Genomic DNA, 26,218 nt, shown 5'->3' with positions numbered 1-26,218 from the left:
CTTTGCGTGGGCCCGGACACCGAACTGAACACGTCGCTCGCGCATGCAAGAAGGCACAGCATGTGACTTTGCTGTTTTGCGGTATTTCGGATCCTTGGCCAGCTTCAGCTCAACCCACATAAGGTCTGAGCTGCAAAAATACCAGAACTCTGCCAGGTGTCCTAAGGTACTCACGCAAGCCAACACACATATTTCGCTGCACCATACCGGCTTGTCCTTCCTGCAGCTTCTGCACATCCGAAGACAAGGACTGCGCGACTTTCACCAACATGACGCGACTGGCGCCATACATCGTATACATTGCCTCTCTCATTCTAACCACAACCATAAGCAGTGTCCACGCAGAGGATTGGGGCCCCGGTGGCTTTCGTTATCCGCCCATACCAACACAATACGTCGGCCATCCCACGAACACCTCCATAAAAGCCGTATGGAGCGAGAAGGGAAAAAAGTACCTTACCACATCCGACCGAGCTTCTCGCTGCGCTGCCGTAACCGACGGACTCAAGCCATTTCGAATCATGGCATACGACGCCGGCTCAGACAAACCGTTCTGGATCGAGGGCGTCGTCCTCGAGGATACAGGCTTCCAAGGGGATAGTCTCGAGGTCACGGGCTTCCGACTCGTCAGGAACTACCGTCAACCCACCCAACAATTCCCGCTTACGTTCTACCAACGCAATAACTCGCTCGTGTACTGTTACGAGCACGTGTCGCACATCGCGACCACTGGCACCGACAACAACGACAAGGACGAGATGCGGGTTTTCCTGCATGCCCAGAATGATCTTCCTGAGCAGTCGACAGAGATACATGTGGAGGAGAGGCCGGAGGGCTATGTTGTGCTCTCGACTAACGGCACGGCGCCTGATCGGACAGTCGCTTGTTGGGCTGAGATCTGGAAGCACAAGGCCTACGATCAGCTGTCTCTTGTTGCGGATGTGCCTAAGAATTGCCATTCGATTCGTGCAATGAAGAAGGAGTACATCTAACAGTGGAGGCTCGTTGCGATCATGACCTCCCGAAACAGTATTCTAGCACGAACATCGGCTCTGCCACACTACAGCCTAGCCTGCCCAGCTTCTAATGTTGTCCACGCCTGCCCATCAAAGGGCACATATGCATCCCCTTTAGGCGGCAACCACAGAAACAGATCGTCTTTTCCTTCCGGTGCTTCACTTCCCACCAGCTTCGGATCCACGCCTTCCTTGCGCAGAGGTACCTTATTCTGCTTGTGATTATGAATATGCGTCGACGCCTTCACCACCCTCAGAAACACCGGCACCGCGTACCTCGGCAGACGCTCGCGCGTGTACCTCAACAAGGCATTATAGTCAAAGTCCTTGACGTCGATACCTTGGTCCAAGTTTAACGCCGCGCATCCCGCTCTACCCTCATGATTCGGCACCAACACGCCGTAGACGTTGGCCTCCGCAACACCAGGGTATTTCCCTAAGCATTCACCAACTTCCGCGGTAGAGACATTCTCGCTCTTCCACCGGAAGGTATCCCCCAAACGGTCCAAAAAAAACCACTTCCCATCCGCATCCCGCCTCAACGCATCACCACACCGATACCAGATATCTCCCTTCTTCAACACATCCACCGCGAACTTCTTGTTCGTCGCGCCGTCATTGCGCCAATATCCCTGAAACGCTTCTTTATTCGGCACCGCTACCAAAATCTCCCCTCCTTCTTCGTAGCTCGTGCGTTTCGCGAGGCCGGTATTGGGATTCCGCCAGATATCGCCCGTCTCGTGGTCGATCGCGACGGGGACGTACGTTCCATGCAGGAGGCTGCGGAGGATAAGGCCATGGTGGCCTACACACGCAGCGAGGAACGGACCCTTGTCCCAGACGACGAGCGAGAACATGCCTTCGGTGGAGTTGAAGAATTCGCCTACTTCGGGGATGTTGAAGCGTTCTTGGAATTTATGCCATACGTCTGGACGGAGCCCGTTGCCGTAGCACAGGCGCAAGTTGTGTTTGCGTTCGAGTGGATGGGGAGGAGCGTTGAGCAAGTACCGAGCGGTCTCGCCGACGTAGATGAACATTGTGGCGCCGGAATCGTGGATGTCGTTCCAGAAGCGGGAGACGGAGAATTTGGGCGCGATGGCGAGGCCGAGGCCGCCAAGCAGGGCGACGGAGGAGGTGATTGCGCCCGTGCCGTGGTATAATGGCATGGAGTTGTACCAGGTGTCGCGACCGGGAGTGCCGTCGAAGTAGGGCTTGAGGTGCCCGCCCAGGAGGCGCGTACGTGATTGGGTGAATGCGCAGCCTTTGGGGAGGCCGGTTGTGCCGGAGGTGTAGATTAGGCAGTAGGGGAAGCCGCCTGATGTGCCGGCGCGGTAGCTGTCTTCGGGGCATTGGGTGGACTTGGAGCGGACTAGACTCTTAAGAGACTCGTCGAGGATCGCAATGCGGGTGCCTTTGGCTTCAATGACGGAGCGACTGGAGTCGATGCGACGTTGGCAGCTTGCGTCGGAGTCGACGACGATGAGGGTCGTCTCGCAGACTTCGAGGCAGTGGAGAAGTGCCTTGCCCTCGAGATTGTAATTCAAGAAAGCTGGTGCGGCACCTATGCACAGGGTCGCAAACCAGATCATCATAAATTCGGGCGAGTTGATGAGGTACATGCCGACCAGCTCACCCGGGCGAATGCCCTGTTCCAGCAGCCAGTTGGCATACTGGATGGTCTGTTCGTAGAACTGGCCGTATGTGATCCATTTTCCCTGGAACCATATACAATTCGAATTCCAATGCTTATGGCAAGCCTCGTCGAGGATGTACCAGCAGCTGACTTTGTCTTCCTTGACCACCTTGCTGTAGTCCTTCTCTGCTTTTTTCAAGCGCGTCAACACCTCTAGATCTTTTCGTAGATGGAACTTCGCATCGAGGTATGCCGCCGCTGCCCAAGTTCCGGCCGCAATCGCCGCAGTGGCTGCAGGTCATCAGTAAGAGCCCGAGACGATAAGCGTGCTTATGCATTACTTACCGAGAGCCATGGGTGCTGGTCTATGCAGTTGCGAAGCAGGAGCTGCGATGATTACTTCCAATGTTTCCCGGAAAGGCGTGGACGCTGGCAACGGCAGGAGCGCAGGAACGCAGCAGGGCCGCCCATTGCTGAAATCTCGCCGCAAGGTCTAAACGCTACTATCGACGGATGATGCACCTCGAGCTGCGAACCTCGGCTCGTCTTCGAATCAGCGAATGGCGGGCGACTGCGGGGAGTTTGGGGGACGAAGGGTGAGGGTGAGTCGGGTCGGGGCATGCCCGCTGGAGACCTGACTCGTGCTGTCCTTTGACGGCGGACGAGTCACCAGCGACAGCAACATTCGTCCTACCACATGAGGAGCCAAGATGAGCGATAGCGACGTACTCATCGTCGGCGCCGGCATCTTCGGCACCTCGACCGCCTACCACCTTTCCCTCACGCACCCAGACCCCTCCCGTATCACCGTACTCGATCGCGCTCCAGTTCCGTCTCCGCAGGCGGCCTCCACGGACATCAACAAGATCGTACGAGCCGACTATGGCGTCCTGTTCTTCATGCAGCTTGCCTACGAGGCGCTTGAACAATGGACATCTGTGCCGTGGCTGAAAGAGCATTTCCATCAGACCGGCTGGGTGGCCCTTGATGAGAAAGATAGCGATCTGAGCACGCGAATCCGGTCGAATTTTAAGATCAGTGGACAGCCTGATACCAGCGCCGATATCTCCCTTGACGAGGTGAAGAAGAGTTGGGGTGGAGTGCTATCGGGCATCAACACCGATGGCTTCGACAAGGCCTACACGAACTCGACTGCGGGTTGGGCTGACGCCTCGTCGTCGGTAGACGCCATGATGCAAGAGGCGATGAACAATGGCGTACAATATATGGTAGGTGAAGTCAACGGCCTAGAGGCAGCCGACGGGCGCGTTTCGGTCAAGACAACGGATGGAAGGACGCATACAGCGAAACAAATCGTGCTCGCAACGGGAGCGTGGACACCGTGGCTGATGGCTGGCTTGGAGGCCTCCCTGAGCATACCGGCAGAGCAGAGCATAGACCGCCAGCTCCAAGCCGCCGGCGTCTGCGTCGCAGCGTTCAGACTGACAGATGCAGAAGCGAAGCACTATTCCCAGATGCCCGTACTAATCTACGGCAGTCAAGGTGAAGTCATGCCACCCACGAAAGAGATGCTCTTCAAGTTCACAAATGCCAACACCTTCTACAACTCACAACAGCATCCCTCCGGCAAGACCATCTCCGTGCCGTCCGCCGACCAGCACTCTATCCCTCCAGGCCTGAAGCAAGAGTCAATCGACATCATCCGCTCCCGTATCCCCGAGATCCTCCAGGCATACCCAGAACCTCACGAATGGCGGCTCTGCTGGGATGCCATCTCACCTGACCAGCGTCAACTGATCTGCCGGCACCCGGATGACCGACTGTCAAATCTCTACTTTGCCACGGCTGGCAGCTTTCATTCCTGGAAATTCCTGCCCGTTATTGGAAAGTATGTCGCCAACGTGCTCAACGGGGTGTCCAACGGCCAGGAGAAGGATGCTGCGTGGGAGTGGAAGACGGAGTTCGCAAGCCGAGGCGCACACGAGAAGGTCATGCCCAAGGGTGAGCTGCGGGACCGCTGACCGTCTATTCTTCATGTTGTACGACGACAGAGGCGACCCCCTTAGCACCGGGTCTTGGTTCGCCGTCAATCGACTCCATGTCGGCTTGAGGTATGGCAAGGATGCATGCTGGTTCTAAATGACTACTGTTTGCGGGTCGCTCGAGATTGAAGCCAGTAGTGTGCACAGGGCTTATACACATCGCGAGCCTGTTCTCGAATGTCGCCTCGCCAAAAAGGATCTTAACCCGCTGCTGGCCATGTCAAGCACCGACGCCGAACCACCGCACTCGCGGGCGGCACTTTGTGTGTATGACAAGACACGCGCCATGGGGATCCCCGCTGGGTGGTGCGGTATGGCCGGGACATTGTGTCCAGCGACCTGTGTAGAGTCGAATGCGCAGCGACATCGGTCTTTACCGCCTGGGGTCCACGGTCTGCACTAATCTTCACGCCACATGCTCGACTTGACGCAATCACACCACCTTCTGGACGTTCAATGGATGCGACGATTTCATTGCCGCCTGTGAGCGTCGCAATGCGTTTTTGCATCAGGCGAATGCGACGCTCTTTATTCATCATGCTGACGCCTGGACCTAAATGTGAATTTTTGGTTACCTCAAGGCATAACAGCCACGCGAAAGGGGCGTCAAACAGATATCGATCGAATCCTCCGATTTGTACTGCTTCCCGTATTTAGGAGCATAACGGCCCGCTCGGGTGAAGCCTGAGCTGCGGAAGACCTCGTATTGTCGGGACCCCAATCAGTGCAATGTCTGCCTCAAGCACTCGCACGTCAATCTCGATTCTTATGCTACACGGCTTCAGTCAATCTGGGAAGCTCTTTCAGATCAAAAGCAGACCATTGGTACAAGAGCTCACTGGAAAGCTTGCGCGCTTCTACCAGGTCGCGGAGAAGGACGTCAATTTCGTTTTTCCTGATGGACCGATCCGACTCAACAGCGGAGTCGTCGCAGGCCGCTGGATGGACGACTCGCCGTCAGCTAAGAGTTCAGATCTATTCGCCTGGTCAAAAGAGCCCGACGTCTACGGTACAGTGCAGTATCCCGGTCTAGATCAGTCCTTGAGTATGCTCTTTCGCCTGAGCAGAGATCATGGACCATTCACAGGAGTCATCGGATTCTCATCTGGCGCCACCCTTGCAAGCATGTTTGTGTCATGGTGCGAATCCGATCATATTCCCGGTCGCAGAGAGGCGTTACGCACTATGTGCGAGAGTTGTGTTGGCCATGAGCTGAAAGGTATTCTGGAGACACCGCCGCAAGCGCCACTCGATTTTGCTATCCTCTGCGCCGGCTTCCCTGGGCCGGCTCAGTACTACCGAGGATTCTACGAGCCCGAATTAAGTACTGCCACTGTTCATGTCGTAGGAGACCTGGATTCAATGGTTCCTCCAACAAAAAGCATGGAACTGATCAATCGCTGTCGCGATCCAATGTTCATCAAACACAAGGGCACACATCATCTCCCGCGTGATCGCGTCACCATCAACAGGATAGTCGCGTCGATACATGTGCTGTTGGCAAGCCAGATGGACAGAGCTCGGTCCATGGAACGTACTGAGTGCGCAGTAGTGGACGAGCTTAGGTACCAACAAGGCGACAATTGCTTTCAGCTCTTCAAACAAATGTCAGCCACAACGCTTCCGAAGTCGGAATCCTCAAGCGACTCTGAGAAGGGCTCGGATCGCCTTGACGACGCGGCGAGTTCTGTGGCGAGTGCGTGTGATTCGACAGGATCGTCCCGATCCAGAAGAAGTTATCGGCGGCAAATTGCCAGGAGGTATCAAGTCATTAGAACTCGCTAGCGAGAGATATTAGGCATCACAGGTTTGAGGTTAGACCGCTCCAGCCCTATGCAACACAAGGAGGCGTAGCGAGCAAACCAGGCAGTCCTCACGCGAGAAAGTGGCCAATCATGACTCAGCGAACCTCTACCCTGACCGGCTTGGCCGTTTGTCACACAGCCGTGCCCGTCGGCCTTTCCCTATACCATGTCTCAAGTCTCGTGGACACTCAGCTGCTTTGTAGCCGTCACTCGACAGCGATCGACTTGAATTCCACCTTTCTTGTCGAAGCTGCGCAGCGGTTCCCCCAAGTTGGTAATCGCTTCCGTCTGGAAACGGCCCGGTACCTCGTCGACGTGTACTGAGGCAAGGATTCAACGACATCGAAAAGTCGCATTGGCTATTTCGTATTACTAGTCGGCGTCAGCACTTCGACGCTTTCTGCTGTTGGCGTCTCTGAAGGATCATTTTGGACCCGCTTGTGCTCTACACTGTCTCGAAGGATGGCCGAATGTTATGGCAGTCACTGAACCGGCGGCGAGCTGTGACGCAAGCACTGATCGGTGCGGCCGTTGGGAGATCAGTGGCCAGTGCAATATGAACCTGGTCACACCTCGATGTCACCCTCCGCTGCAGATTGTTGGAAAGTAGTAAGCGCTATCGCCTCAATCGATCACGATACCGCGGCCGTGCCGATCCTACGACTTTTCTCACTCAAGTGGCCATTCTGCGATAAGATATATCTACCAGCCTTCATAGAAAGGGAACGCACACGAGGAGAAGACTTAAACGAAGACCTACGGTGGTGCACTCTTAATACCACCCGCGAAGTAACAGACGCGTCCAACGTACATCTATCATGTCTGCTGTTACGCTATCGGACATTCCGAAGGAAGACAGTCCACAACAAAGAGATGTTTCAGTCAAAACGGATCCTCAGAGTCCACATGACTGGTCAGCGGGGAAGAAAGCGTTCTTCTCGTTAGGCATTGTGTTGTCCAGTTTCACACCGTGAGTCCCCCTACAGGGGTCAAACTGCACCAGAATACTGACAAGCTCAGCTCTTTCGGCAACTCCGCCTACGTCGCCAGTATCTATGGTGTTCAAGATGAATTCCAGGTCAGCATTAACATGTCTTTGCTGGGAATCAGTCTGTATGCTATCGGATTCGCCGTCGGACCTGCACTTGGGTCGACAGCCTCCGAACTTTGGGGCAGAAGCTGGATCACGAAGGGATCTCTACTGCTCTGTCTCATTTTTACGGTCGTCTCGGGTTCAGCCACGACTTTCCGAACGATGATCGTTGGCCGCACGCTGGCTGGTATCACTGGGTCCGCAAGCATCACACCGTTGATCGGCATCTGCAACGACTTATACAGCAAAGAGCAGCATGCGAAGCATGACACACTGGTATCACTGTACGGTATCGCAATGGTTTGGGCCGCCATCCTAGGACCGACGGCCGCAGAGGCCGTCGTGACCAGCCATAACGATGACTGGAGATGGTCGTTCTGGCTGCTGGCGATATTGCTTGGAATTTCGTTCGCCGTGCTCCTTCCTTTGCCCGAGACTTACAAGGCCGAATTGCGCCAGGACTCTGCGAACCGCCTGGACAGACAAGGACAGAGCAATCTGACGATCCTCTTCAAAATTGGCCTTGGGCGCCCACTACGTGTATGTATCCGTCCGCTGCGAAGCATTCTGCTGTGGTCCCAATTGTGCATGAGACTGACCAAGGGATAGATGCTTGCGGTGGAACTAGTAGTGCTTCCATGCGCTTTGGTGGTGGCTGTCTGCCAGACAATCTTCTTTTCGTTGTAAGTCGTCTCCTCGACTCCTTTCCGCTTTCTGTCTGGTGCCAGGCCCTCAAAGATACCGGACGTGAACTAACGAAACACAGGTACGTTGCACTCCCAGTGCAGCTACAGCGCGAGCACGGCTTCTCCAACTATCAGATTGGTTTGTCATTCCTCGCGATCTTCATCGGCAGCGTCATCGGCCTTGTCATACTCAGAGTTTGCGATATCAAACTAGCTCAGCCGAAATTGACTCAACGTCTAACGGAAGTCAACGAAGGAAGACTTGTTAGTCCTAGGGAACGCCTAACTGGGCCGCTGATTGGAGGGATCTTGCAGGTGATTTCGTTGTTTTGGTAAGGCTGTTTGTGCCACACCTTGTGGGATACACATGCTGACGTTGCCTGAAGGCTCGCATGGACATGTCGCAAGGACATTCACTGGGTCGTGCCACTACTCGCCCTCATACCTTACGGAATCTCGTGGGCATTGCTTATGCTAGGCATGCCAGTGTACAAGAACGCCATCTACATGGCACAGTACGGCGCGTCCGCACTCGCACCAGATCTCATACTACGCTATGTCATGTCGTCTTTCTTTCCACTCTTCACGCCACAGATGCTCGATGCAATGACGTTTGAGTGGACGGTGTCCTTCTTCGCCTTCCTGAGCATTCCGATGGCCGTGCTGCCATTGGCTCTCTACCGCTATGGGGACGCGATGCTGCAGCGGTCGGTGTACCTCAAACGTCAAGGCGAGGATATCTGAGGCTTGTCTAAACAGGTCTGGATCCGAGGTCGAGCCTCTGGATGTTGCATCTCTTCACCACGAAGGCGCCGTCGTGCCGCGATACGACCAAAGCATATCGTAGCGGCCCCGGAAATGGAGATCCGAAGGCTAAGGGCAACGATGAATGTCAGAAAACCAGCCACAAGCATCTAAAAGAGTATTCGAATTAACGCATATTAATCTGTATGATAAGATAACGATAGCTGCACAGCAATTGGACCTGCTGTCCCTGCTGCATTCTGCACGTTGCACGGGCACCTTCCATAACAGAGACCCGGAGGGATTTTCCCCTGGCTTACCCCAGAGTTCGCCCGTGGACACGAGAACACGAGCGGCCCCGCCGAAAGTACAGCTACCACGTTTCCGATGACTAACCAATCGTCCCGCCATCTGGTTCTCCTACAAAGCGATTGCTTGGTCTGCTTCTCGCACAGTAATCCTGAGACGACGGTAACGCGATGTTCAACCATACCTTCGTCGCCGTCGGCGGCGACCCGCAACAAAATGAGCTTCAACGGACGATTGCGAGATCTCATGCAGCCCGCGTGGGCTACAGGCATTTCATCGCCAAGTCATCCACCCGCCGTTGTGGGGGGTCACCTCGCCCATCCGGGCACTGCACGGTAGCGGAACGACGCAGAGCCACCTGCACCCGTCGTCGTGAGGAACCATCTTGCCCTCCCGAAGAATGCACAATATCGGAACGACGCGTAAATACATCATCAAGACCGAGAGAGTCAGTTTCTGACGCCGCTGCTGCCACTTGGGCACAGGCAACACGATCGCAGGACTCGACATGGCTGTGGATCAATGCAGCCAGCCTGGATCCCTTCGACATCATCCCAGGCTCGAGTCTTGGTGCTGCACCAGAGGCTCTCGATCTCAGTCAGTTTCACGCCTTGTGCTCATCACGGTGCTTATGATGTTGCAGTGATCAACCTCGTCGCCCCAACGTGTGCTTCGGTGAATCTGTGCTTCGGTGTCGCCAATGTGTATGGTCGTTCGCTCCTGGAGGGCATGGCCCGAACGCGCAGCCTCCTCCACGCCACCGTCGCAACCATGAAACGGGCCCGTGACCTCCTTGCCGGCCACGCAAGTCCCCAGAGAAATGTCTTGCTTCACAAACATGCTGCGATGATACTGTTGCGGGAGTGCATTGCAACTAATCCGTCAGCTGTGTCAGAGGACGATGTCCTTGCGATGCTGTTCCTAGCATTGTTGGAGGTGTCGTTGGGTGACAAACAAGCGTATAAGATACATCGGGCTCAGGTGGATCGGCTCATCTGCGCTGAAGGAGGGCTCCAGTCAAGTGTGGACCTACAGACAACTGTCAAACAGTATGTGCTGACTGTGAGGGAGATGGGCAGCTCTGATATGACATAGGTACACGACTTGGAACTTCCCTCAGTCCTTCCTGCGGCTCAATGATCCGTCATCTCATCCAGTCGATACGACCGATCGAATATGCCGGTCTTTCACTACCCTCCCGATCGGCTTCCAGCATCTCAACCTATCACCCGAGACCACTTCCTTAATCGAGAGAATTGCTGCACGACGTAGATGGAATACACAGAACCCTTCGTACAACGTCAGGGACATACAGACATGGGGGGATCCATGGGGCGTCGGAGCTTACGCTGACTACACAGACGCTTGTCCCGCACTTCGTATGCGCGACGGTCCAGGAGGACCTTCGTTAGAGAAGCTCATCTGCTTATCGTTGATCCGCTATTGCTTAAATCGCGTCGTCTACGTCAGATCACAAGCCTGTATCTTCCATACCCTCAGCCTCGAACTCTTCGAGAAGCTTCCCCTTACGGTGACCCCGCGATGCCCGTACGAACGGCGCGCTCTCCTCTGGGTACACATGATGGTAATCGACAGCTGGGCACAGTGGACTCTGAAGATCTCGGATGAAGCGGCACATCTACTGTACCTGGTCGATCAGATCTTTCCCGAAACGCGTTCATGGACTCCAACGGATTTCGACGGCTTTGGACAAGAGTTTCTTTGGACCGAGAACATCTCACGGATTCTGCAGCACTACTGCGAACAGAGACAGCCGGCGAGGACATGCCGAGTCCAGGTTGCCTTCAGGTGAATTTGGGCGGCACTGGCGGAGTGTCTGGCCGGCCGGTGCAGCTCTTTGCGCGGCCAGACCAGGCTTGCATACTCATCGGGTAGATGAAGACCCTTGCGCTGGCTGCCATGTTGTTTGAAGTTGTCTGCTGCGGTTACGCAACAATTGCGCCGGCAGACAAATTACGAAGAACGACATTTTCAGCCAAAGTGGGGGCTAGCAATATTAAACCTGCACCCTCGATGTCTGGACGTGCGATTCGGAGCAGAAGGCAAGACTGCGTTAGGAACAGGCTGCAGGGAATCTGCATGGCCGTAGGTGAGCAGGTGGCATGCGCTCGTGCGCAACGAACTCACAAGGCACGACGTTCGAATGGAGCAATGCGTATCCAGGTACAGATTAGGTCCGGTACCTATGAGCACACGAGTGCAGTGGTTCGGGGATCTCGTTTAAAACTCCCCGGCCTGAATTACAATCGACCCCCGCTTGGACGATCCGACGGAATGGCAGTTGCGCAGTGTATATAATTGACCAGATTCAGTTAGAGTAAGTGCCTTTTGTGGTTTATGTATGCCTGCACAGAGCTTCCTGGCAAACTGGAATTCCACCTCTCTTATTGGACGGGCGGTGATTGCAAAGCAAAGAGCTAACGCAGGTACATTGCACAGAGTTCGTATTCGCGGCGCATTGGCAGGGGTACTCATAGTCATCATGTGTATCCTGCCCAGACGAGTTAGAGTGACTGCCATTTTCGGATACCTATGCATCATGGCATTCATGAAATGCACTTCGTCGCCAATGGAAGAACCACAACAACAGTGTAGCCGTCAATACCTCACAGGCCACCATGTTAACGATGCATGGTCAGTCAGCCAGATGCCTCTGCGCCATCGTGCGGCATGCGATGTGGGAGCTGCCATCCAGAGGCGGGCTTATCAGTGCCGTTACTTCAGCGCGGCCATATAAGATCGCAAGGACGTCGAAAGGCTCAGGCGTCCTTGACTCATCCGCTTTGTGCAACCCAACTTCTCGGACCCAACACGATCCATCATTGCCACAGACATGTCCTTCTCCGTACAAACAAGAGCGTGCTGCACCAGGCCTCCCGTCGTCCTCCGCGGAGGGTATGATTACAAGGAGAAAGGAGAGTACATCGACTTCAACGGCATGAAGACTTGTAAGACTTCTCCTTCCTCCATATGATGACGACGCTGATGAGTCAGACGTCACTGGCAACCCATCGGCCACTCGCGGCATCTTCCTCTGCTACGACGTGTTTGGGCTTTTCGTGCAAGCCATCAAAGGATGCGACATCTTGGCCTATGGCAGTGACGAAACTCCCGACAATGCTGGGGACTTCAAGGTGTTCATGCCGGACTTTTGGGGAGACCATCCGCAAGACCTAAACAACTTTCCACCGAAGACTCCGAAGCAGCGTCAGGCAGTGTATGACTTCATGACCGGGCCGGCGAACCCAAAGACAGTGCTGCCGCTGATGCAGCCCCTGCATGATGCCTTCCAGAAGCATAGTCCGAAGATTAATTCGTGGTCGCTGGTCGGTTTCTGCTGGGGAGTCAAGATGTTGGCTCTAGTCACAACAAAGGGGACGAAGTTCCAGGCAGCGGCTGGATGCCATCCTAGCCTGATGGACGTCGAGGACGCGAAGAAAGTCAGCGTACCGTTCTGTATCATGCCTAGCCAGGACGAGGATCCTGAGGTAAGTCATCATTACCTCACTGGAGGCCGTTACTGACACTTAGTCATCAGCTTGTAGATGCATGGTTCCATGAGATCAAGGCCAGGAATCCAAACAGCTACCTCGAGACATTTGGCGATCAAGTCCATGGCTGGATGACTTCCAGGTTCGTGCGGCGCTCTCCATGTAGACCTGGCTGACAAACGCTAAAGGGCCGACTTCAACAACCTGCACAACTACGAGGAGTACCTCAGAGGATACCGCATCATGAGGACGTTCCTCGCTGCCCATGCGTAGGATGGCTGAGGCCCGGGGCTTGCCGAGTCGGAGAGGGGACTGAGGATTTGCGCAAGCCTCGAACCGGCCTAGCTCATCCACACTGTAGGAAGGACGAGGAACATAAACTGCTGCGGTGTCGATCATCCTGAATCAGTGCTGACAGCCTCGCATTGATGCTGAAACGTGTTCCCGGTGTAAACTCTGTATCAATGACTCCATGCATCCCTGCGTTCCTGTAGCGCATAAGCCGCGGAAGGAAGCTGTGGACCCAAGGCCTGTTCGCGATCCATCTGCAACAGCGAGGTTTGGGATATCCATATCTGCTCGAAAGAAGAAAGAACGTGACGGGTGTTCCGTTTGGTCGGGCAGGACGCGATACGCGATGCGGAGCTTATCCGCAATAAGAAAAAGCTTGTGCCCTGGCCAAGGTCCTCAAAGTCAAATCGCTTCTTGCGACCAATTTTCATCAACGCACCCTCACAACCAGCAAGCCAACGTCGCATCATCCACCAACGAACGCGTAAGCTACCCACATGAGTATGAGGACCTTTGAAGCAGCAAACGGCCAGCATGGCCGCTTATCAAGAATGCAACGCCCGCGTACCTGCGGTGCCCGAGCGCACAACCCAGCATGTCTGACTACGGGATCTCGGATCCGGAGGCGGCTAACCTGACTGCGCTATCACAGGCACAGATCATTTGCTATCTCAACGACTCCGGCAATGAGTACAATGGCAACCTCGGGGCACGCATCTCCTCGATCTTCGTTATCGGCGGGGTATCGACAATTCTGACCTTCTTTCCTGTTGTCGCAAAGCGTGTACCGAAGCTTCACATTCCGCTCTATGTCTACCTCTTCGCACGCTACTTTGGCAGCGGAGTTATCGTCGCGACAGCTTGATTCATCTGCTGGATCCAGCATACGGCGAGATCGGTCCAGCGAGCTGCGTTGCTTGACCGGAGGATGGAATGGATATAGCTGGCCGCCGGCGATAGCATTGACCAGCGCAATGTTCATCTTCTTGCTGGACGTGGCTGCGGAGCGATACGTCGAGATGAAGTATGGCGTCGAGCATGATCAGGATGTCGAAGGCGTGATGACTGGCGTCAATCGCCAGGAACACGTGCCGAGGGATGCATACGAGAAGAAATTCGTCGAAGAGTTCTCCAGCGACGACACCGACGAGCACGCAAGATCGCTTGCTGTGCGCCAGCAGATTGCCGCATTCCTGATACTGGAGTTCGGTGTGCTGTTCCACAGCGTGATCATCGGGCTCAATCTCGGTGTGTCAGGCGACGAATTTAGCACTCTCTATGTCGTTCTTGTGTTCCACCAGTCTTTCGAGGGCCTCGGCATCGGAGCTCGACTCTCGGCGATACCATTCAAGAAAGGCTCGTGGGTCCCATGGGTACTCTGCGCAGCTTATGGACTTACCACACCTCTCTCTATCGCGATTGGTCTTGGTGTGCATACGACATACAACCCTGGCAGTTTCACCGCCAACGTCGTGAGTGGCGTACTCGATTCGATCAGTGCAGGCATCCTCATCTATACAGGATTTGTCGAGTTGCTGGCACGAGACTTTATCTTCAACCCTCAGCGGACGAAGAACAACTTCAGACTGGCGTTCATGACCGGATGTGTGGTGCTTGGAGCTGGCTTGATGGCGCTATTGGGTAAGTGGGCGTAAGTGTCAAGTCGTTACGAGGCGGAAGGAGTGCATTCAGCGCTCAGTGGTGCTTTTATTTCTCTGCGGGCGACAGCGTGGTGTTCTGCGCGCCAGGCGCCGTATCATCCGTCAGCATTGCTCGAACAGGCCACCGGCCAAAGCTTGACTCGTTGAGATCACAGAATGACTCAGGATCCTAAGGACATTCCTCTCAATGTTGGATTGATAAAGAGATGCATTCCTCGCCCATTCATTGAATGGAGAGACCGGATCAATGCCCAAAGGTTGTGGGTCCGGAGATAATTTTTGGGCAGTCTCAGTACGATTCGGCTTTGATGTCACACGCATCTGAGTTGACTGAGAAGATGGCGGCTGTGTATATCCAAATTGATATTAGACTAATAGTTGAGATATAAAAAGATCGCTTCCCGAACCAAATATGAGAAGCGCGCGTTTGCCAATCTAATCGTCGTCATTATCATCATCCCATCGTATTACCCGTACGCCTTGCTGCAAGTGAAAACGCCTCAGGTACTTAACAGTTGACAAACTTATACAATCATGGTACCGGCATTCCCACGCCGGACGACGCACGGCCATTCTCGGCGGCTGGCCCATCCTCATACGCTGTACGCTGTCCGCTCAAGCTTCTGCCATCGCGAGTCGGCGAGACAGCGATTCGCTCGTCCGGATCCACTCGCTTCTCTGTGCCAGTAGTGGGATCAAACTTGACGCCGACCTTATCTGTGTTGTCCGCATCTGGGTTGACGGTCTCATACTCCAGAGCTTTGATGAACATGTAGAACCCGGACGCCAAAAGGGCGCCGAGAACTGGTCCGACCCAGTAGATCCAGTGGTACGTGTTGAAGGTTCCGAGGACGACACATGGGCCGAAGGATCGTGCTGGGTTGAGCGAGCCGCCGGTGTAGTACACGCCCATGAGTTCGGCAATGAAGAGGGAGAGACCGATGCCGATGGGAGCGATGAAGGTCGCCTTGTGCTTCTCGGCGGCAAGCATGAAGATGGTGAAGACGAGTTGTGAGGTAAGGAACATCTAAGTGCGTTAGTGGTAGTTTCTGGAAGCATGCTGGAAAGCTTACCTCAATGAAGAGACCCTGCACGACAGAAGTGCCTCCACCAAGCTCTGTCCGTACTTGGAGAGGCCCTGGTAGCATGGCAGACACGACCGCTGAGCTGGCGATGCCGCCGAGGATCTGGGCGATGATGACGAGGCAACCTCGCATATACGGCACTGCACCGACGATCATCATTGCCATGGAGACCTGCAACGTATGAGTTGTGAGTCGCATGGAGCAGCGGGAATTACTTACAGCCGGGTTGAAAAGTCCACCACTGATCCGAAAGAACACCCATGCGTTGACCGCTAGACTCATGCCGAAACACAGAGAGATGAAGAGAATCTTGGCTGGATTGGCAGCCAGGTCGGCGGGCTGCGCATCTACCGGAGCTGCATTGACCACGTTCGTGCCGCCCAGTGCAAAGAGCAGGAACATGAACGTGCCGGCAAACTCAGCCATCATGGCAACAAAATGGTTCTTCACACTGAGTGGGAAGATACTGAGGAGCGGGACCCGACGAGAGACAACCGTCTCATTTTCTCCGGGCAGGACATCTTTGCGTTTCTGCCAGGGAAGGCGAATCTGGCGTGCTGGTCTGTCGATGTTCATGTTGGTGACAGGTTTGAAGCTGCGAAAATGGTTGTCGAAGATGCTGAATCACGGCGAGGCAGTCCTGGACCACGAGCATTGTAATGCTATATTATCAGTATCAAAAGCCCATGACGTCCTGCAGTAAATGACGAAATGCCACGCCCCGAAGGACCGCTTCGAGGATCGACGTCGTCTGGGCTGGGCGAATGGGAAACAGCCATGCGCTTCGAACCCTGGTTCAGGTGCCACAGACATGGCTCGTCGTGCCGAAACTATCGGACAAGGTTTGGCGATTTCCTGATGCTAGGCGATGATGAACTTTTGCATTACGAAGGTGGAGAACCTTGTGCAATCAGACCATTCTTGCCCTTGGATGGGATACTCCTTCCGCTGCAGCACGGCATGAGCAGTGGAAGTGTCTTGTATGCGCATCGCCAGCCACCGTGCCACTTGCTGGCTCTGTGGAAACCATTGCAAAGCGCAATCGTATCGTACTGTAGCACTGTAGCTTCTGCTGTCCAGCAGGGTCGAAGAGCGCCCACGAGACATGGCAATCACCTGGCGGCGCCTTCAGCCACCTCTGCCTGTCCCAAGAACGTGGCTTGAGAATTGGCAATCGAGATTTGCTAGGGTATGACGCGGGGGCTTACGGATTTACCAAACTCTGTCATGACGTTCCCCATCGATCGATCGACCAGAGTCTGGATCTCCCGACTTCTATTTTTCTTTAATATGACGTGGACGTGTACGGAGATTGTATGTGTTTGTCAAAAATGTAGAGAAGGCGGATATGTGTAGCAGAAGATGGAAGTCTGTGAGCGCTTGGGAAAGACGTTGCAAAAGAGTCGAAGCGAAATGCTGCAGCATCCTGGCAAGCGCCACAGGCAGACAAGGTGCGATCCTGGCGTACAGCCACACCCCTGACCAGCGCCACAGACAAGCGAGACAAAAGCTCCCCACATCCTTGCAAGCGCCACACATGGGCATGGTGCAGCCCTGGAGAACAGCCACAGTTCCTGAACTGGTGGGAATTCTCCCACATCACGCTCATTTCGCAGCCATGCCGTCCTGTGATGTTTGAGCCTACTACTTTCTTCACCTAAATTGAATTCTGATGTCTTGTTGTGAACCCGAGAGCGGGCGCGACACCAAATCCAGCAAGCCATGAAACTATGAGCCGGTCACAGGATTCATGCAGAGCGGGATCATTCGCCTGGGCGGATGCAATTGCTTCCGCAGCGACATCACCTGCTGCAATGGCGGCCAGCAATATTGTAGCCTCCATCGTCGACGCATGCGGAACCGTCTCACCGATAGCAGTCAACCGCACTGCCGGCTTTATGGCCGGCGGCCCTTCATGTTACTGAAGCGTGATCATGCGGCGACCAGAACCACGCTTTTGATCATCGCTGCCACACCCGCTTGCGTTTGCCTCTTCAAGCCTACACGCGAGTGCGCTGCTAGTGACCTCAGTTCGTTCTTCGGCTTCAGATGGCGCCACGCAAGCTGCTTTGCTAGGTGCTCGGTCCGTGTGATCGGTGATGATGCTAGGATCAGTCGTCTTGCTAGGCAGGATCAGAGGATGTGGTGACGCCGGGAGGTGAGCGCAGTCTTGCTTCGACGTATATCTGGTTGCGGTGAGCGAAGACACGAGACAGCTTGCGCCATGGTTTGCCATATACAAGGCATCGCGCTTCACACAATGTTGCTGTCGCTCGACCACGACATATCTGCAGCGCCGCGACGACCTCGTCTGTTGCGTTGTCGTGCTGTTGTACCGCGGAGCTGTGATGCGGTGCCAGCCGTCCTTTTCCTGCATAGCCTCCCTGTCGCACTCGAGCGCTATCAGTTGACGCGACAGACGTGAGTAGCCTGTATATTGCCGCGGTCATGCGCCTCTGCAGTTCCGAGCAAAGCCGATGACGAAGGACGGCAGGACCTTCACGTGTTGAAGTCCGACCAAGAGACTGGACAGCGACTGGCTTTAGAACGAATTTTCCACCCACGAACCTTGATATTGTCCCAACCTAGCGCAGAGCACGTCAATGATCCTTCGAATCGCTCGCAGTCATTCCCAGAGAAGACCAGGTAAGCTCGGTCGGATTGCGAGACAGAGGTGTGCGCTGACGGTCCATCTGCGGCTAGGTGTTGGGCTCTCCACCGCATCCAGAACTTGGGAGTGCGGAAGGAGTTCTTTTCGAACGCAGATGCGCGGTTGTCAAGGTCTGGTTCGAACGAGTCAACGTCGTCGCCACTGCCGTCACCGTCAAGTTCCTCAGTCTGTTCGCGCATATTTCTTCCGCCTGCGTTCTCAGAAGTCTCTACGTCTTCTTCGAGCTCCTCAATTATGCGCGACAATGTTTTCCTACTGCCAGCCAGGACACACATTCCGCTGACGCGCATGTCTGCTTCTTGCTTTGATTCTTCGAAGTTGAAGGTACCAAGTAGTCCATCCTCACTCTGCGTCAATTCGTGGAGCTCTAGCCACATGTGGGATGCTTGCTCGTTGCCATTTCGTCCCATGCGCGATTTCGAAGGAGTGTTGGAACCGACCGATAAGTCGTAGCGTCCGAGCGCTCGTAGTGGATCAAAGGGCTTGTTGCCGCCGCGTCCGCCGCCTTTGCCTTTCCTTCCTGAGCGACCATGTGGGATTCTGCGGGACGTCAAGGCGCGAGATATCGGGTCGTCATCGTCCTCCATTGAGAGCGGTGGCAGGCTTGGATGTAAACACGCGGGTCTACATCGTGTTGCGGGTAACTGGGGACGAGCTGGGTGCGGAGGAATATATTCGCAGAACGCTCGCGTTGGATGATGTCATGAGATGATCACTTGGCTCCCTCAGAGCTTCCAACTTCAAGCCCCTACGTTCATTGTCACAGTACACAAGAAAAGGCGATAGTCAATACTCAAAGCCGTCAATTGCAACACCATTCACTACTCAATTGCAATGCTCATGTTCTGTAAAGAATTGGCAGACTATCCAAGCGCCGCATCGAAAGCAAGCGGCGCATTCGGTATCCGAATTTGCATGAGCTGGCTATCCGGCTGGACGCGCAGAGCCCGGTTTACCCACGGGAAGCAAGCGCCTCGCGTCTGGACACCGACTTCGGATCGAAATATGGCTTCTCGCCGAGCGATACGACGCGATTGCCCTGTCTTGACCCCTCGTAATCATTTGTCGCAGTGTGGAAGACGGAGCGGTTATCCCAGATCGCCAGATCATTCTTTCCCCAACGGAAGCGCACCTGCAAGTCGTGGTTCTCATAGATCAAGCGCGTGAAATGGCCCTTCAGCAACTCGCTTTCAACCTCGGTGACGTTGTCGATCCAGCCCTTCTCGACCTGGTGGCCCGCGGCGAACAATGACCTCCAGCCCGTGACGGGATTGGTTCGCACAACTGGATGGGAAGCCTTGAAGTCGATGCCGGTGTTTTCTGGCGCACCGCGGTCTGTCTCGATCAACTCCTCGCCGAATTCCTTGGCCACACGGACGAAGTTAGGTTGATGGTGCGTTGCGGTAAGACGAGTCGCAAGGTCCTGGAATTCCGGCGAGAGGCGATCATATAATTCATACCCGGAAGCCCACAGAGTGTCGCCGCCGGCGTCGTTGGGTGGCTGAATGATCTTCAGGATTGCATAGTCCGATGGGATGTGCTCGAAGGTGATGCTGTGGGTACCGTCAGGTAAGTCCGGGCAATGTGGATGATGTACTTACTCCGCATGCCAGCCCTCGCTTGCAAGGCGTTTCGAGCCGGCTGTGAATCGATCCTTGTAGAACTTTCGGTTCTGGTCGCTGGAGATGACGGAGACTTCGTCGTCAAGTTTACCGTTCTCGTCAACTGCGATTCCGCGCTTGCTGTTGCTGAGCGCGTGTCGATGCAACTTGCATGGAGTCAGCATGTGCAAGACATCGACTTGAGAGGACAGGTACTTTTGAAGTCTCAGGCTTGCCGGTGAGCTCGCCTAACTTCTGGCCGAGGATCTTCTGATCCTCGATGTTCAAATCTTGGGATCGGAAGAACACGACGCCACGCTCAGAGACTAGTCGACGGTCAATACGTTACTTTGCGCTCATCCTCTTGGTCCTACCCGTGATTGCGAGGTCACGAAGCTTCGCGTCGTCGTTGAGGATCTGGCTCAACTGCAGATCGACAAACTCCCGACCAATGACATTGGTAACGTCGAAGTGCTTGTACTGATCCAAAGATCCCGAATACTTGAGCGGAGACTTGCTCGACACCGATTTGAGGATCTTGGACGGAATGGGTGTTACAACATCGGGAGCCAGGTCGACGTCTGCAGCAGGAGGTGCCATTGCGAATTGCTTCAGAGCTGTGAGGGTCTGGGTGGTCTTCGGGTTCTTGCTCGAGCAGCAAGCGTGTTGATATACCAGCAGGTGTAGCTACTCGGCCTGCTTCGTGCCGTTATACCCGTCTACTTTCCACCCAGGTGCTTGGAACACATGTATATGGGGCAGCTCTTCACGCATGCCACGGTCGAGACTTCCTTGATGGGTGTATACACGCCTGACGTGGAGAATAGATAAGACCCTCTTTCGCATTGGTGCAACTCATTGGCCATCGTGGAGATCCCTGAGCGTCGCCAGCATGCACTTCAGTCACCATACGTGCCCCGGAAGACGTGCTCTTTGCTAATGAGGGGTGCCATCGTATGGGACAGCAGCCCAGAACGCCTACCATTGCTCGTATTGATAAGCGTGGGCTCTCGAACACCTTGCGTGATCTCGTTCTCGGATGGTGATGATCACCTCATCTCTGGGCAGTTTGCGTGATGTGTTGTTTCTTCAGTTCGTCTCGCGAGCACCTCATTCATGATTATCTTGCGTGAAGTCAGGTTGACCAATCAGCATGCGTTGTTTCACGAGGTCGTAAGCCCGGGGCATGCCTTGAGCGACAGATCTTTCCGAACGCGGCATGGACTCTTATAAACAAGGCATACGAAAGCATTGATTGGTTCTATAGAATTGTTTCCACGTGCGCTTGTCCTCCGTATCCCCAACGTTACTTCCTAGGTCCCCATATTGTCTTGCGTCGGCAGAATTATCGCTCGCCCGCGTGCTACCTTCGTCGACCCTTGCATCTACCACCTCAGGTTCCCTATTGTGGCTGAACAGTGCCCCTCTCATGCAAGTCTGATTCGAAAGCCTCATGTAGCGAAGCGGAAGTCTAGCCTCTTGTTCCCCTTGTCCTTCGTCGTGGCCAGATAGTGCGTCCGCTCTCCCGCGGTCATCGACTCCCACTTACGGTCGCGATAGCGATTGCGAAGAGTGTAATAGAGCTTGGCAAATGCGTAGAGTCCGACATTGATGACATTCAGAGCCACTAGCACACGATTGCCACGGCGGTACCTGGGGCGATCATCTGCGAGTAGTCAGAAAGTCGCCTGGTACCGAGGTAGGAGACTCACCTTTGCGGTAGATATTGCTAGCGATAATGCCCGAACTCTGGCAAGCCATGTTGTACATTGCAGCACTCACAGTTCTGCTGCGTACAGAGTTGGAGTTGCGGGAGTTCCAGCCAACCTGAATGGCGTGCACGCTTGGATATGAAAGCAAGAGGGTCATGATTCCGTAAGCTGTCCACTTGTTGATAGAGTTGATATCAACTGCGTAGATGTACGACAGAAAAGGCATTACCCATAGCTGGGCAAGCAGGCCCCAGATCCAGAGCTGGCCTAGAACTTCCGACAGGTAGGTGAACGAAAGCATGGTGATGATGTGGCCAACCTGGGAAGGGATAACGAGTAAATTTGTCTTGAAGGTTCCGAAGCCGAGCTGCTTCAGCGTCAAGGTCAGATACTGGTAAGGCGTTGCTGTAGACGTGTTAGCGGCTGGGAAAACAGGACTGGTCAACGTACTATATGGTGTCTGGAAGTTCAGCCCGAGAAGGTAGAGCGGCCAGAGGTCGTAGTCCGAAAGACTCTCCCACAGCAGCCTCGGTGTGATGGGCTGTCTGTTGTGCATCGTACCCTTGCTTGGATCTTCTCGGATGATTCTGTTGACCATGATCGTCTCCTCGCTGTGCAACGCGTTAGCTTGCAATCTGAAAAGAGTGAGGGACTCACCGCTCCGTGAACCACCCATTCTTGCCTCGGAACCAGTTCTTCGTCTGTGTTGGCGATGGTGGCATCAAGCCGAAAGCCAGAAGTCCGAGGACGAGGGTCAGAAGTCCCTCAACAAGGAAGAGCCATCGCCAGCCGGAGTAGCCAAGATGGCCACGAAGATGCAGCAAGCCAAAGCCAAAGAAGGCTGCAAGGATGTCTGCGATTGACATGGCAGTCCACCAGAAGCCCAGCCGAATGGAGAGTTCAGCGTGCTTGTAGAAGTAGGAGAGATAGAGAATCATCTGGGCACGTCAGTCGTGTGCCAGAGATGGAATAGGGCAACGTACATCCGGGATGAAGCCGCCTTGCAGAAGGGCAAGCAGAGCTCTGCAGGTCAGGAAGCTGCTGCGTCCGCTGAGCCAAAACTGAGAAGCGGCGACGATAGACCACAGCACCATCTGTGCCGGAATCCAACGGTCAGGTCCGATCCATTTCGAAACCAGTTGCGAAGGGAGCTCGGCGCAGAGGAAGCTCAGCTTGAAGACCGTGTTGCCCCAATTGTAGTCTGTATGGCGTTAGTGGACAGGCGTCGGTACACAGGAGTGTCAAACCATTTGTATCCATTCCAAGGTCTTCGAGAAAATTGTCAGTCACAGCCTGCTGGATGTTTGCACGATCAAGCTCGAGCGACATGAACATGATGCAAGCGAAGATCATGATCTTGAGGTCAATCTTCCGCAAGACTGCATACTCTTCGCCCCATGTCCAGCGAGCAGACGGGTCGAAGCGGTGCAGATTCTCCCAGTCGGAGCGAGGTTGGTAGAGCTTTGCTGTTTCTGGGTCGTCGTAGACCGATGGCAGTGTTGCGATTGCATTCGGGTCGTAGCTCTTGCCTCGCTGCCACCAGAAGCGCTTTTCTTCGGCAGGGACGCCTAGATTCTGTCCATGAGTATCAACTTCGGCGCTGAGCTCTTCCTTCGAGGAGTCCGCAAAGATCTGCTGGCCTGTCACTGTGGCATGCTCCTTGCTGATCTCGATCGTGTTGCGTGCTAGGACGGTAGCCATGTTGATCGTATGACCGTGTCCTGGCTGCTGAAGGCAAGTCTTGCTCAAGAGTCTGCTTTATACCCAGTGCTGGTGTTATCGCCTCGACAGTTGACCATGTGGCCTTGTATCCGAGGGCATGGACTGCGTAGCCGAGTATCAGCGTCTAGACGCGCACGCAATCAAGCCAGCCCTTCTCGCCATCGGGTCGTGGTTCCATCCTTCAAAAGTAGCTTGTCAGATCGTGTTGAACGTGGGTGCTTATCAGCACGCCGAGCGATACTAGCCAGCATTGCGTGCTGGAACCGGGATATTGCTCAGAGACATGATTGCTTATTCGGAAGCTCGTTTGATACTTCCAGAACTGCCCACGGCGCTTATGTATACCAAGCAATGCTGCATGAATCGGCTGCATGGCGACATGAATGGGAGATATAGTGTCCCTCTCCATGTCAGAGCAAGGTCCAAGCGAGGGTCGTTTCGCTATCGTCAGAAGAGAGGAATCTAGATGTCAGTCCACATTGTGAGAAGCATACAATCATGCCATATGTACGCCAAGTATTGCTTCATGGGTGTGCCAAATCGCGACATCAGCACGAAAGAAACGTGGTTTTCGGGGTCAGAGCGATGCCCGCACGGCGTCGATTCGTGCATTGCAGGATAGAGAGTGCTAATTGATCCGCGCGAGATCTTGCTCTCGAACCGGATCATCTCGATTACATCGTTCGCACGAGTGTGGAAGTGTCAGAAAGCCGGCCCTGCACCATCGCGGCGCGCATGAGGAATGGGGCGGCCTGCTGCCGCAGCTTCTACACCTCCCTTGGCTTCAAAGTGGCGCGTTCGCGACAAGCACGATCCAAAACAAGACCACCGGCGTGGCAGTCGGTATTGTACATGGTAGAGAAGAGAGTGCAGAACATAAGGAATGATTTATGTTCCACTGTGTATTTCTGCTGTACCGTAGGTTTGAGTCAGGTGTGCCGTCACTGCGAGTCAGCAGGATCCCCGCACCCAGGCGGCATGAGTCCGGTCAGACATTAACTCCTTATCGCCGACACGTTCAACGCAGGCGACAAGAATGTTGATGCCCCATGTATGCAGTCTTCTCGTAGCAAGACTTCGTTCGACCATGCGATGAGCGCACACCCGCTTGCCGGTTGGTCGTGAAAGACACGTCTGCCAACGGAATGGACGAACTACCATGTCGACTCCAGCCCGTTGACTCCGACGGGCTTCTCTGCCAAGGTAGTGATGCGAAAGCCATGACGAAGGCCGTCCTCGTCGCTTTGCACGTTATAGTCGTTGATCGCGGTGTGCGCCGTGACGCGATTATCCCAGAGCGTCACGGTCCGATCGTCCCACTTCACACGAACCTCTGTCATCTGTTAGCAGACTCCTGGTTGGCGACGCGGTACCTACGGAGATCGGCAGAGAGTGAGATGTGCTTGAAGAGGAGCTTCAATATGGCGTCCGACTCTTCGACCTTGAGTCCGATAATGCGCTTTGTGAAGCCAGGATTGAAGAAGAGAGCTTTGCGACCGGTTGCCTGCACGTTTCAGCGACGTACGCCAGAGACGGGTCTTGGGTCACGTACCGGATGCACTCGCACAATCGGGTGCTCACTGCTTACAGGCTCTCTGCGAACGAACTTACTGTCCCGCCTGGCATTCTCTGCCTGAGGAAATCCGCTGTGCTCTGCTTTCAGTCCTTCGAGCAGCTTCTTGATGGGTTCACTCAGCCGTTCGTACGCCAACGTCTGATTCACCCACGCAGTGTCGCCGCCAGTGGAAGGCACAGTGAGAAGCGTGAGAAGAGTTATGCCTGGCGTTTGATGCTCGTAAGAGACATCGCTGTGGTACCCAATTGAGGTGAGTTTAGCAGACCGCTGCTGTGCCCGATACAGGTTGTCTGAGCCAAGGTATATGTTGTGCAGTTCGAGATTGTCCTTGACGTGAGCGCCGACGGGGTGGATGTGCAGAGGTCCAAAGTACTGTCCAAAGGCTTTCTGTTTTGCGGTGCCGATGTCCTTGAAATCCTGATCGCGGAAGACTACGACGCCGCGCTCCGCCAGGAGGAGAGCAAGCTTATTCTTCTGGGCATCGCTTAGTTGTGACAGCTGCAGTCCGGTGATCTCTGTTCCGACGCCAGGCGTCACTCACGTCACTTTTACGCGTCCATTGTCATCCGACAAGAGGTTGGGCTTCTTCGGATCTGCCAGAAGCGCTTTATCCTTGAACTCGAATGGTTCCAGAGGCGGAAACTTGGTTTCCTCGTCGTACCTGAATATTGACCAGCTCTTAGCATAGCACAAGAAATGTAGATGGATCTTACACTGGTAAGTACGCACTGTACTTGTACTACGCCTTTGTTAGTAGGTGGCTCAAGCGACGCATCTGCACGCTCACAGCTTTATGTGCCTCCTCGTCGTAAGCTGCTGTGAGCTTGACCTGTTTGGAAGCAACAGTCTCTGTGGTGGTCGCCATGGTCGCGAGTACGCTTTGTGACAGACCTGCACCATATAGATCCAAGAGCAGTATTTGTGCGTAGCTGAGCAGCAATCGTGCCGCTTCCCCGCATGGCGGAATCTGAGTTGCAGCGCACGCCATCTTGAGGATGCAGCATAAGTTCTGGGGATCCACTGATCCCTCCACAGTTCCGCTCGTACGTCGTCAGTCGATCCCATTCGTTCCTGATTGCGATCATGCGGCAGGCAAGT

General features: G+C 54.5%; 14 protein-coding genes across 14 annotated transcripts; 8 read left to right on the top strand and 6 right to left on the bottom strand.

Annotated features, from left to right (window-relative positions):
* Positions 1-269: 269 nt before the first annotated feature.
* AB675_11197 (uncharacterized protein) lies at positions 270-992 on the top strand (the record flags this gene model as incomplete). Its single annotated transcript, XM_018140023.1, has 1 exon — positions 270-992. One exon carries the CDS (start codon positions 270-272, stop codon positions 990-992), a length of 723 nt encoding a protein of 240 aa, XP_017994521.1.
* A 68-nt stretch (positions 993-1,060) lies between these two features.
* AB675_11196 (Isopenicillin N epimerase component 1) lies at positions 1,061-3,004 on the bottom strand (the record flags this gene model as incomplete). Its single annotated transcript, XM_018140022.1, has 2 exons — positions 1,061-2,940; positions 2,995-3,004. The coding sequence occupies 2 exons, from the start codon at positions 3,002-3,004 to the stop codon at positions 1,061-1,063; spliced, it is 1,890 nt and encodes a 629-aa protein (XP_017994551.1).
* A 355-nt stretch (positions 3,005-3,359) lies between these two features.
* AB675_11195 (L-saccharopine oxidase) lies at positions 3,360-4,631 on the top strand (the record flags this gene model as incomplete). Its single annotated transcript, XM_018140021.1, has 1 exon — positions 3,360-4,631. One exon carries the CDS (start codon positions 3,360-3,362, stop codon positions 4,629-4,631), a length of 1,272 nt encoding a protein of 423 aa, XP_017994540.1.
* A 750-nt stretch (positions 4,632-5,381) lies between these two features.
* AB675_11194 (Dihydrofolate) lies at positions 5,382-6,437 on the top strand (the record flags this gene model as incomplete). The annotated part of the gene is made up of 1 exon (XM_018140020.1): positions 5,382-6,437. One exon carries the CDS (start codon positions 5,382-5,384, stop codon positions 6,435-6,437), a length of 1,056 nt encoding a protein of 351 aa, XP_017994546.1.
* An 838-nt stretch (positions 6,438-7,275) lies between these two features.
* On the top strand, positions 7,276-8,980 carry AB675_11193 (Polyamine transporter 4; the record flags this gene model as incomplete). Its single annotated transcript, XM_018140019.1, has 5 exons — positions 7,276-7,427; positions 7,478-8,090; positions 8,160-8,233; positions 8,317-8,568; positions 8,623-8,980. 5 exons carry the CDS (start codon positions 7,276-7,278, stop codon positions 8,978-8,980), a joined length of 1,449 nt encoding a protein of 482 aa, XP_017994528.1.
* A 709-nt stretch (positions 8,981-9,689) lies between these two features.
* On the top strand, positions 9,690-11,102 carry AB675_11192 (uncharacterized protein; the record flags this gene model as incomplete). The annotated part of the gene is made up of 4 exons (XM_018140018.1): positions 9,690-9,737; positions 9,790-9,886; positions 9,933-10,338; positions 10,385-11,102. The coding sequence occupies 4 exons, from the start codon at positions 9,690-9,692 to the stop codon at positions 11,100-11,102; spliced, it is 1,269 nt and encodes a 422-aa protein (XP_017994535.1).
* Positions 11,103-12,143: 1,041 nt separating this feature from the next.
* AB675_11191 (uncharacterized protein) lies at positions 12,144-13,074 on the top strand (the record flags this gene model as incomplete). The annotated part of the gene is made up of 4 exons (XM_018140017.1): positions 12,144-12,258; positions 12,305-12,798; positions 12,849-12,943; positions 12,990-13,074. 4 exons carry the CDS (start codon positions 12,144-12,146, stop codon positions 13,072-13,074), a joined length of 789 nt encoding a protein of 262 aa, XP_017994522.1.
* Positions 13,075-13,626: 552 nt separating this feature from the next.
* AB675_11190 (Zinc-regulated transporter 1) lies at positions 13,627-13,957 on the top strand (the record flags this gene model as incomplete). The annotated part of the gene is made up of 2 exons (XM_018140016.1): positions 13,627-13,689; positions 13,745-13,957. 2 exons carry the CDS (start codon positions 13,627-13,629, stop codon positions 13,955-13,957), a joined length of 276 nt encoding a protein of 91 aa, XP_017994529.1.
* Positions 13,958-14,066: 109 nt separating this feature from the next.
* On the top strand, positions 14,067-14,747 carry AB675_11189 (Zinc-regulated transporter 1; the record flags this gene model as incomplete). The annotated part of the gene is made up of 1 exon (XM_018140014.1): positions 14,067-14,747. The coding sequence occupies one exon, from the start codon at positions 14,067-14,069 to the stop codon at positions 14,745-14,747; it is 681 nt and encodes a 226-aa protein (XP_017994545.1).
* Positions 14,748-15,285: 538 nt separating this feature from the next.
* Positions 15,286-16,414, bottom strand: AB675_11188 (Aquaporin-1; the record flags this gene model as incomplete). The annotated part of the gene is made up of 3 exons (XM_018140013.1): positions 15,286-15,780; positions 15,827-16,009; positions 16,058-16,414. 3 exons carry the CDS (start codon positions 16,412-16,414, stop codon positions 15,286-15,288), a joined length of 1,035 nt encoding a protein of 344 aa, XP_017994524.1.
* Positions 16,415-17,756: 1,342 nt separating this feature from the next.
* Positions 17,757-19,096, bottom strand: AB675_11187 (uncharacterized protein; the record flags this gene model as incomplete). Its single annotated transcript, XM_018140012.1, has 2 exons — positions 17,757-18,230; positions 18,407-19,096. 2 exons carry the CDS (start codon positions 19,094-19,096, stop codon positions 17,757-17,759), a joined length of 1,164 nt encoding a protein of 387 aa, XP_017994549.1.
* A 365-nt stretch (positions 19,097-19,461) lies between these two features.
* AB675_11186 (putative alpha-ketoglutarate-dependent sulfonate dioxygenase) lies at positions 19,462-20,710 on the bottom strand (the record flags this gene model as incomplete). Its single annotated transcript, XM_018140011.1, has 4 exons — positions 19,462-20,062; positions 20,111-20,277; positions 20,327-20,436; positions 20,485-20,710. The coding sequence occupies 4 exons, from the start codon at positions 20,708-20,710 to the stop codon at positions 19,462-19,464; spliced, it is 1,104 nt and encodes a 367-aa protein (XP_017994527.1).
* Positions 20,711-21,561: 851 nt separating this feature from the next.
* On the bottom strand, positions 21,562-23,523 carry AB675_11185 (putative transporter; the record flags this gene model as incomplete). Its single annotated transcript, XM_018140010.1, has 6 exons — positions 21,562-21,776; positions 21,823-22,227; positions 22,273-22,433; positions 22,480-22,760; positions 22,806-23,023; positions 23,070-23,523. 6 exons carry the CDS (start codon positions 23,521-23,523, stop codon positions 21,562-21,564), a joined length of 1,734 nt encoding a protein of 577 aa, XP_017994539.1.
* Positions 23,524-24,698: 1,175 nt separating this feature from the next.
* Positions 24,699-25,985, bottom strand: AB675_11184 (Alpha-ketoglutarate-dependent sulfonate dioxygenase; the record flags this gene model as incomplete). The annotated part of the gene is made up of 6 exons (XM_018140009.1): positions 24,699-24,877; positions 24,922-25,048; positions 25,097-25,604; positions 25,662-25,781; positions 25,834-25,859; positions 25,908-25,985. The coding sequence occupies 6 exons, from the start codon at positions 25,983-25,985 to the stop codon at positions 24,699-24,701; spliced, it is 1,038 nt and encodes a 345-aa protein (XP_017994537.1).
* Positions 25,986-26,218: the final 233 nt, after the last annotated feature.

The sequence above is a fragment of the Cyphellophora attinorum genome (genome assembly GCF_001299255.1).
Source record: "Cyphellophora attinorum strain CBS 131958 chromosome Unknown Contig56, whole genome shotgun sequence".
NCBI classification, from domain to species: domain Eukaryota; kingdom Fungi; phylum Ascomycota; class Eurotiomycetes; order Chaetothyriales; family Cyphellophoraceae; genus Cyphellophora; species Cyphellophora attinorum.
This window is presented reverse-complemented; position numbering and strand designations above follow the sequence as displayed.